Here is a 10,692-nt window from a genome sequence, read left to right on the forward strand (position 1 = left end):
TAATAACTTGACACACTGAAATCAACAGATATTCCTGTCTTCTGCCATAGTTTCGCTAATACTGCTTTAAATACTTTTATTTTCTGACTGGAGTAGCTGAATAGTATTGTAAGCATTTTCTCAAAGTTTCATCGATTTTTATTCACTTTTTCCTTAAATATTTAAAAAAAAATGTAAACTCGTTAATAATTTGATACGCAGTATATATATATATATATATATATATATATATATATATATATATATATATATATATATATATATATATATATATATATATATGCGAGCTGAATTGGGATCATCGCATGTTCCACACTTCTAAAACTTTAATTGTCATCGAAATCGGTGAAGTTGGCCATTTTCCAATCAAATCGATGGGTTGCGTGCTCTATTCGGGATCACACAACGATGCACCGGAAGGAGTTTTACATGCCTCCCCGCAGTGACTTTGTCCAAAATACATTGTAGTATACATTGCACTGTAAAAAAACCTACGGTTGATTTTATAAAATTATTTTTATATTATGGCTTGAATTAAAGTTTAAACTGCAAATGTTAAGCATCATGTTTCTCCAAGCAAAAACGTTCATTTCTAACGCGCCCCTGTTTTATTAAAGGACCTACTATTGATTTTATATGCCGGGCCCTTCAGTTTGTGCGGTGATAATGCTTCTACAATGCGTATAGAACGTTTTGCTCTATCAGAGTGATAACTTTGATCAAACTCAAAGTGTTCTTTTTTAATTGGATTTTTTTCAATTATCAATTTTTGATAATTATAAGCGGCTTTACGATACGACGCCTATCCAAGAACACTCCCAGACACATAAAGTAAAGTTGCATTAAATTTTAAGAAATCGGCCCAGCCGTTTCCGAGTCCACAGAGAACGAACTCACACATACACACAACAAAGTACCCTTTTTTATGAGTCATAGACGAGGAAACGCATCTCACTAGATAATTATATTTAAAAAAAAACAAAAACAAAAACAGATTTTTTTCGTCTGCTTTTGTAAAATTGGCATCCGATTAACGAACGGCTGTAATGAAGAGATTCAGTATGAAATAAACAAGAGTTATATAAAAAAAAAATGTATGTCTTTGAATTTCAACAAAGTTTCGTACTATATATATATATATATATATATATATATATATATATATATATATATATATGTTTACCCGATGAGCACATCCACCACCCATTGTACGCACACAATGAAATCGAAGGATACTGCTGAAAATTCTTTTTTATTAGAAAAGATTTTAATAAAAGTTTAGGCGCTTCTGCATTATTGGAAAGAGATTTCGTAGTCGATAAATGGAGTTTTCAGCTAAAAAAAAAAAAACAATGGTTTCAACTGATTTTTATTCAATTCTAATAAGTTACAATGGTAGCTTCCAAATTATGAAGTCGAAATTACCTGAATATTACTAAATTATATAAAAAAAAACTTTAATTGTGTTAGCAGGTGAAAAATTGCCGCCATCTTGTTTGAATCGAAACGAAAAATTACCTCCCTTTAGAACTTTCCTATGTTTTACGATCGTTTTCTTCAAATTCTATTTTGTTATTTTCTTTAATAAATAAGTTTCTACTTCATCGATTTTCGTAATTTTTGGATATAATCATCTTAAAAATACGAGGAATACGTGGATACCAATGTTTTCATGTGAAACTCAGGATTACGATTTCCGAAATCTCGTCCCAATAGTGCCAAAGAAGCGCCAAAATTTAATTTGTATTCCTATGCGTCAATAAATAAGAAATAAATTTTATAAATAAACATTTAAATATGCCTATTTTTTTTTTTACAAAGGATTTACCATATATCAAGGCCCTGCTCTTTGTCGCAAATCCGTGATTAGCCGACTTCGAAGAATTCGCCTGTCCTAACATCTGACTCTTAAATGATCCTGATTGCAACCGTATGAACAAGAAGTGCAGTTTAGAAAGACATTAAACGTACTGCTTTCAACATCAAAAACACGGTGATTTCCAAGATCAAACTGGTGTTCAATCGTCACTTGAAGGTTATGTTCAAGATTCAAGCTTCTACAAATGAGTTCTGTTCATCAAACATCGCTTAAGAGATGCACATTGAATTTGAAGAATTCATCAATATGGACATTGTTCTCTTTCTTTCTAAAACGTGTGAACTTTGTCTCGATAACCCGACGTCAAAGGGGAACACAAACAACACAACAATGTTGTACTTCCTTTTATAAAAATGAAATATACTCATGCAAATACTCTGATAAATAACGCTTTAGAATATATATATGTATATGTGGGTTTATCTCCAAAATTACAAGAAGAGGTTTGTGAAAAGCAGACAGATAAAGAAACAGAAAACAGAACATCATTCATTTCGAACGCGCCCCTGTCATATCAAAGAACCTACTGTTGATTTTATGCGTCTGTACGGTGATAATGCATTCAATTAAAGTTTCAAACGAAAAATGCCAAGTATCATTGGTGCAATTATGTTTTAAACAGAAACAGTCATTTCGAATGCGCCCCTGTCGTATCAAAGAACCTACTGTTGATTTTATGCGTCTGTACGGTGATAATGCATTCAATTAAAGTTTCAAACGAAAAATGCCAAGTATCATTGGTGCAATTATGTTTTAAACAGAAACAGTCATTTCGAATGCGCCCCTGTCGTATCAAAGAACCTACTGTTGATTTTATGCGTCTGTACGGTGATAATGCATTCAATTAAAGTTTCAAACGAAAAATGCCAAGTATCATTGGTGCAATTATGTTTTAAACAGAAACAGTCATTTCGAATGCGCCCCTGTCGTATCAAAGAACCTACTGTTGATTTTATGCGTCTGTACGGTGATAATGCATTCAATTAAAGTTTCAAACGAAAAATGCCAAGTATCATTGGTGCAATTATGTTTTAAACAGAAACAGTCATTTCGAATGCGCCCCTGTCGTATCAAAGAAGATACGGTTGATTTTATGCGTCTGTACGGTGATAATGCATTCAATTAAAGTTTCAAACGAAAAATGCCAAGTATCATTGGTGCAATTATGTTTTAAACAGAAACAGTCATTTCGAATGCGCCCCTGTCGTATCAAAGAACCTACTGTTGATTTTATGCGTCTGTACGGTGATAATGCATTCAATTAAAGTTTCAAACGAAAAATGCCAAGTATCATTGGTGCAATTATGTTTTAAACAGAAACAGTCATTTCGAATGCGCCCCTGTCGTATCAAAGAACCTACTGTTGATTTTATGCGTCTGTACGGTGATAATGCATTCAATTAAAGTTTCAAACGAAAAATGCCAAGTATCATTGGTGCAATTATGTTTTAAACAGAAACAGTCATTTCGAATGCGCCCCTGTCGTATCAAAGAACCTACTGTTGATTTTATGCGTCTGTACGGTGATAATGCATTCAATTAAAGTTTCAAACGAAAAATGCCAAGTATCATTGGTGCAATTATGTTTTAAACAGAAACAGTCATTTCGAATGCGCCCCTGTCGTATCAAAGAAGATACGGTTGATTTTATGCGTCTGTACGGTGATAATGCATTCAATTAAAGTTTCAAACGAAAAATGCCAAGTATCATTGGTGCAATTATGTTTTAAACAGAAACAGTCATTTCGAATGCGCCCCTGTCGTATCAAAGAACCTACTGTTGATTTTATGCGTCTGTACGGTGATAATGCATTCAATTAAAGTTTCAAACGAAAAATGCCAAGTATCATTGGTGCAATTATGTTTTAAACAGAAACAGTCATTTCGAATGCGCCCCTGTCGTATCAAAGAAGATACGGTTGATTTTATGCGTCTGTACGGTGATAATGCATTCAATTAAAGTTTCAAACGAAAAATGCCAAGTATCATTGGTGCAATTATGTTTTAAACAGAAACAGTCATTTCGAATGCGCCCCTGTCGTATCAAAGAACCTACTGTTGATTTTATGCGTCTGTACGGTGATAATGCATTCAATTAAAGTTTCAAACGAAAAATGCCAAGTATCATTGGTGCAATTATGTTTTAAACAGAAACAGTCATTTCGAATGCGCCCCTGTCGTATCAAAGAACCTACTGTTGATTTTATGCGTCTGTACGGTGATAATGCATTCAATTAAAGTTTCAAACGAAAAATGCCAAGTATCATTGGTGCAATTATGTTTTAAACAGAAACAGTCATTTCGAATGCGCCCCTGTCGTATCAAAGAACCTACTGTTGATTTTATGCGTCTGTACGGTGATAATGCATTCAATTAAAGTTTCAAACGAAAAATGCCAAGTATCATTGGTGCAATTATGTTTTAAACAGAAACAGTCATTTCGAATGCGCCCCTGTCGTATCAAAGAACCTACTGTTGATTTTATGCGTCTGTACGGTGATAATGCATTCAATTAAAGTTTCAAACGAAAAATGCCAAGTATCATTGGTGCAATTATGTTTTAAACAGAAACAGTCATTTCGAATGCGCCCCTGTCGTATCAAAGAACCTACTGTTGATTTTATGCGTCTGTACGGTGATAATGCATTCAATTAAAGTTTCAAACGAAAAATGCCAAGTATCATTGGTGCAATTATGTTTTAAACAGAAACAGTCATTTCGAATGCGCCCCTGTCGTATCAAAGAAGATACGGTTGATTTTATGCGTCTGTACGGTGATAATGCATTCAATTAAAGTTTCAAACGAAAAATGCCAAGTATCATTGGTGCAATTATGTTTTAAACAGAAACAGTCATTTCGAATGCGCCCCTGTCGTATCAAAGAAGATACGGTTGATTTTATGCGTCTGTACGGTGATAATGCATTCAATTAAAGTTTCAAACGAAAAATGCCAAGTATCATTGGTGCAATTATGTTTTAAACAGAAACAGTCATTTCGAATGCGCCCCTGTCGTATCAAAGAACCTACTGTTGATTTTATGCGTCTGTACGGTGATAATGCATTCAATTAAAGTTTCAAACGAAAAATGCCAAGTATCATTGGTGCAATTATGTTTTAAACAGAAACAGTCATTTCGAATGCGCCCCTGTCGTATCAAAGAACCTACTGTTGATTTTATGCGTCTGTACGGTGATAATGCATTCAATTAAAGTTTCAAACGAAAAATGCCAAGTATCATTGGTGCAATTATGTTTTAAACAGAAACAGTCATTTCGAATGCGCCCCTGTCGTATCAAAGAAGATACGGTTGATTTTATGCGTCTGTACGGTGATAATGCATTCAATTAAAGTTTCAAACGAAAAATGCCAAGTATCATTGGTGCAATTATGTTTTAAACAGAAACAGTCATTTCGAATGCGCCCCTGTCGTATCAAAGAACCTACTGTTGATTTTATGCGTCTGTACGGTGATAATGCATTCAATTAAAGTTTCAAACGAAAAATGCCAAGTATCATTGGTGCAATTATGTTTTAAACAGAAACAGTCATTTCGAATGCGCCCCTGTCGTATCAAAGAACCTACTGTTGATTTTATGCGTCTGTACGGTGATAATGCATTCAATTAAAGTTTCAAACGAAAAATGCCAAGTATCATTGGTGCAATTATGTTTTAAACAGAAACAGTCATTTCGAATGCGCCCCTGTCGTATCAAAGAACCTACTGTTGATTTTATGCGTCTGTACGGTGATAATGCATTCAATTAAAGTTTCAAACGAAAAATGCCAAGTATCATTGGTGCAATTATGTTTTAAACAGAAACAGTCATTTCGAATGCGCCCCTGTCGTATCAAAGAACCTACTGTTGATTTTATGCGTCTGTACGGTGATAATGCATTCAATTAAAGTTTCAAACGAAAAATGCCAAGTATCATTGGTGCAATTATGTTTTAAACAGAAACAGTCATTTCGAATGCGCCCCTGTCGTATCAAAGAACCTACTGTTGATTTTATGCGTCTGTACGGTGATAATGCATTCAATTAAAGTTTCAAACGAAAAATGCCAAATATCATGGTGCAATTATGTTTTAAACAGAAACAGTCATTTCGAATGCGCCCCTGTCGTATCAAAGAAGATACGGTTGATTTAATTTGTTGAGTCTTTCGGCTTGAGTGGTGATAAAACTTCTCAAATGCACTTGTGATCTTATGCTGTGTAAGCTGTTAACCTTGTGTTAAAACCGCCTGTTCCTTCTTACATCGGATTATGTCAATCATCGATACTTATCGAAGGCATTCCGATATAAAATCTATCTAAAAACTCAGCCAGAAACATAAAATATTTTCTGTGAAACAAATTCACGCACAGACAAAGTTCCTTTTATTTATATATGTGTGTGTGTGTGTGTGTGTGTGTGTGTGTGTGTGTGTGTGTGTGTGTGTGTGTGTGTGTGTGAAATGAGATTTGAAAGATTTAAAATGAAGAGCCTTGTCTCTTCAACAATTCCTGATTTGGTGTCAATCGGTTGAGAAAGTGGTCAATTTGAAGAAAATTTATTTCGAATTTTTGCTATTGTTAGGATTTCAATTTAATCAAATTGTAGATAGAACGGTAAGATAAAAAAAAAAAGAATGGCAATGTATATCTATAAAAAATACATTTTTCAACAACTTGTTAATACAATGGAAGATAAAGAGTACGTGAAGAATGATATTCAGAATATCGAAGTGATATTACCGTGTGAAATAGATGTTTTTCGTGTCAAGAGAAATTGAGTATAAACATTCGTTTCAGCTGGTGCCATGTGCGTTTACGTGTGTCTAAATGAATAGGCGTGAAGAACTGTGTGTTGGAGGAATTTGCTTTGTTAATGAAAGAGTGTATACGTCTATGAAGTGTCTATATGTGCGTTTCTTGAGCGGCGTGTGTCTTCTTCACTGGTAGTATAAATGTCTCTTGATATAACGCTCTCATCTCAAACAGGTCCCGGTTAGGGTCATGGTCACGGTGTACGTGCGTTTATTGTTGGTGAAGAAAAATAAGGAAGAAAACGCTGCGTTTGAGTCCTCATCGGACCCTAAAAAATTCAAAATCAATACCTTGCGTTTGCAGAATGAAGCTTTTGTCCAATCGAAAATTGAAAGGTAATAACATTCTCTGCCGCTGCCTCCTCAAGCACGATCAAAACAAAAACTTAAAAATCAGTCAAATTGAAACCTGAAAATTCAGCCAATCCAATAAATAAAAGACAAAACTCAAAAGTAAAATAAAATAAAAAATTTATTCTTCATAACAAAATATATGAACAATTTTAACAAATAAATTATGTGATGAAAGTACAGCGAATGAAATGAATGTTTGATTTTGTAAAAAAAAAAAAAAATTAAGTTAAAATTTCGAGGCAAATTTCTTGTTTTCAGTAAAATTATGAATAATAAATTAATGTACATATTTACAGTTTTTAAAAGTCATTGTCTTATATATATACATGTTTGTTTGTATGTGTGTGTGTGTGTGTATTTGTGACAGATAATACATACGTATATAAATGTGCTTTTAAGAACGTTCAGGTACTTTCGTCTCTTCACACATAACGATTAATTGTGTGTGTGTGTGGGGGGGGGTTCAGTTTGGTTCTTGTATTTACTTATTTTTTGTCGTTATTAATTTTTCGTTTTTTTTGTTGTTTTTTTTGCTTTCTTGTCATTTTCAGCATTGGTTGTGTATGAAATTGATTTGTGTGTGTGTGTGTGTGTGTGTGTGTGTGTGTGTGTGTGTGTGTGTGTGTGTGTGTGTGTTAATCAACTTCTTCTACTGTAGGTCCTTGTTGTGATGCGTTATTATTTGATGATGAAGCTGTGTGTAATTTTGACATGATGGGCGAACACACCTTTTGAGTTTCTTGTAACTTGTGTTTAAACTCGTCCTTGTCAGCCAGATTATTGTCGTCTATCCACTGTAAACACTGGTCACATGTGGTTGCAAGCAAGTTGTTGTCGTCCGCTGATAACTTTCCGTTGTTTTCTGCTAGGGCCTGTTTAACTGCAAACACGTAATTTTCAAGTTGGTTTCGGCTGTCGACACGTTCACGTTCTTCCTCGTCGGCCTGTTTGTATTTTTCTGCGTCGGACAGCATCTGGTCGATTTCATCTTTGCTCAACCGCCCTTTATCGTTGGTGATGGTGATCTTATTTGATTTACCCGTGCTTTTATCGACGGCTGAAACACTGAGGATTCCGTTGGCGTCTACATCGAAACTTACTTCGATTTGTGGTACTCCCCTTGGTGCAGGCGGGATGCCAGACAGTTCAAAGTGTCCCAGACAATGGTTGTCTTTTGTCATGGCCCTTTCTCCCTCGAATACCTGGATGCTAACACCGGGTTGATTATCGGAGTAGGTAGTGAACACTTTGGACGCCTTGCTAGGAATTCTAGAGTTGCGATTGATGATGTTAGTCATCACGCCGCCGGCCGTCTCGATTCCAAGAGATAACGGTGCCACATCGACTAACAACACGTCGCGAATGTTGTCCGACGTGTTATCACCACTTAGCACGGCTGCCTGGACAGCAGCACCGTACGCAACAGCCTCATCAGGGTTGATAGATTTGTTGATGGTTTTTCCGTTCATAAAGTCCTGTAGCATTTTCTGAATTTTGGGGATGCGTGTTGATCCACCGACCAGGACGATATCATCGATGCTGGCCTTGTCGAGTTTAGCATCTCGCAGCGCCTTCTCAACCGGTTCTAACGTCGATCGAAACAGGTCTGAGCAAAGTTCTTCAAAGCGAGCCCTCGTGATTTTCGTGTAGAAGTCGATTCCTTGATAAAGAGAATCAATTTCAATACTCGCCTCGCTGCTACTTGACAGTGTACGTTTTGCTCGTTCACACGCCGTACGCAAACGACGTAGAGCACGTGGACTGCTCTTCAAGTCTTTCCGGTGTTTACGTTGAAATTCTTGGGCAAAGTGACCAACGAGTCGGTTGTCAAAGTCTTCTCCTCCTAAGTGTGTGTCGCCAGCCGTGGACCTCACCTCGAACAGAGAGCCGTCGTCTATAGTTAAGATGGACACATCAAATGTACCACCGCCCAAATCGAAGATGAGCACATTTTTCTCGCCTTTAAGGTTCTTGTCGAGCCCATAAGCCAATGCGGCAGCCGTTGGTTCGTTAACAATTCTTAACACGTTCAAACCAGCTATAATAGCAGCATCTTTAGTTGCTTGTCTCTGCGAATCGTTGAAGTATGCTGGAACTGTGACCACTGCGTCTGCCACCTTGCAACCGAGGTAGGCCTCTGCCGTCTCCTTCATCTTACTCAATACCATCGAACTGATCTCTTCTGGGGTGAACGATTTCCTCTCACCACGGAAGTCGACCTGAAACTTGGGTTTCTTTCCATCACTGTTCACCACCTGGAATGGCCAGTGTTTCATGTCGCTTTCGACGGATGGCTCATCGAACTTTCTGCCAATCAAACGTTTCGCATCGAACAGCGTGTTTTCGGGGTTGAGGGCAGCTTGATTTTTAGCTGCATCTCCAACCAATCTCTCTGTGTCCGTAAATGCCACGTAGCTGGGTGTGGTTCTGTTGCCCTGGTCATTGGCGATGATCTCCACCTTGCCGTGTTGGAACACACCTACACACGAGTAGGTTGTGCCCAAATCAATACCAATTGCAGGTGAGTTAACCATTGTTATTATTGGTTTAAAATTTTCAATATTCTTCCGTGTCAATTCTTCAGACTGTCTTCTTTTTCTCGCACTTGCTTGACGTCTTTTCACACAATAATTTTTACAGTTGAAAATCGACAAAGATGGTAAATCTTTTCAATCCTTTTTAAAGAAATTGACGTAAAATCACGAATGGAATTTATAAGTATTTTAAAACTTACTTTTGAAAATATTCTGATTCAGCAAAAGATGTTTTGCGTTACAGTCGTAGCTCAAAGCGTTTTCTCGTTGCGTCTTATTTCGTTCAGTAAAGTGAAATGAATGAAAAGCCACGGCGAGCGAACGGCTTTATATAGTGAGTGAATTCCCCCTTCCTCTCATTGAATGTGTTATGGGCTGCCGCCTCTTCCTCGAAGCGCTGCGTTACTTCTCGTATGTTATGGTAGGATTGAGAATGTTCTAGTCAACAGCTAGTCGTTTCGCGTTGTTTCTAGTAGATTATCGAACGTTCTCTTGCGATAAGAAAAGAAAAATGAGTTTAAAAATAAGTTCTTTTTCTTTTCATTTCACGTTAGAATTTGCTTAAAAGATCATTTTTTAAATAGTTTTTTAAAGCATTTTAAAATTTTTAACTTCCGTTTTACATTCAGTTAACTTAATAATATTTAATTAAACTAAAAAGTTTATGATTTTCCGTGATAATTAGATTTAATTAATAAAATAAATAAAATATTTATTGAATACTATTTTTCTTACATTATTCTTTTACTTATTTTATTATGTACAGGCAAAATGAATGCCGGACCCCCTCACTTTACTTAAAAATTCATCAAAAATCACGAAATTAACCAATTTTAATCAAATTTTCAGTATTTATCAAATAATGATCGCGGAATATAACGAATAAATTATTTTTTTATTTAAAATCTGAGTGGAAATATATTATTTTGTTTAAACAAAAATAACTTTACTAAAGTTATGGTTTTCAGTTGTAAATAAAAAACACAAGAATTTATTTTTGCTTGTTTTATATAAATAAAGCATCGTAATTTGTAACAATAAAAAAAAAATTTTTTACAGGAGCATTACAAAAAAAACCCCTAATGTCCATACTAATGAATTCGATATAACTCGAAG

General features: G+C 35.7%; 1 protein-coding gene across 1 annotated transcript; it reads right to left on the bottom strand.

Annotated features, from left to right (window-relative positions):
- Nucleotides 1–7,615: 7,615 nt before the first annotated feature.
- LOC145294456 (heat shock protein 70 B2-like) lies at nucleotides 7,616–9,862 on the bottom strand. Its single transcript, XM_080141380.1, has one exon. The coding sequence runs from the start codon at nucleotides 9,574–9,576 to the stop codon at nucleotides 7,678–7,680; it is 1,899 nt and encodes a 632-aa protein (XP_079997506.1). The 5' UTR covers nucleotides 9,577–9,862; the 3' UTR covers nucleotides 7,616–7,677.
- Nucleotides 9,863–10,692: the final 830 nt, after the last annotated feature.

The sequence above is a fragment of the Euprymna scolopes genome, chromosome 2 (genome assembly GCF_053919585.1).
Source record: "Euprymna scolopes isolate OS-2025 chromosome 2, ASM5391958v1, whole genome shotgun sequence".
NCBI classification, from domain to species: domain Eukaryota; kingdom Metazoa; phylum Mollusca; class Cephalopoda; order Sepiida; family Sepiolidae; genus Euprymna; species Euprymna scolopes.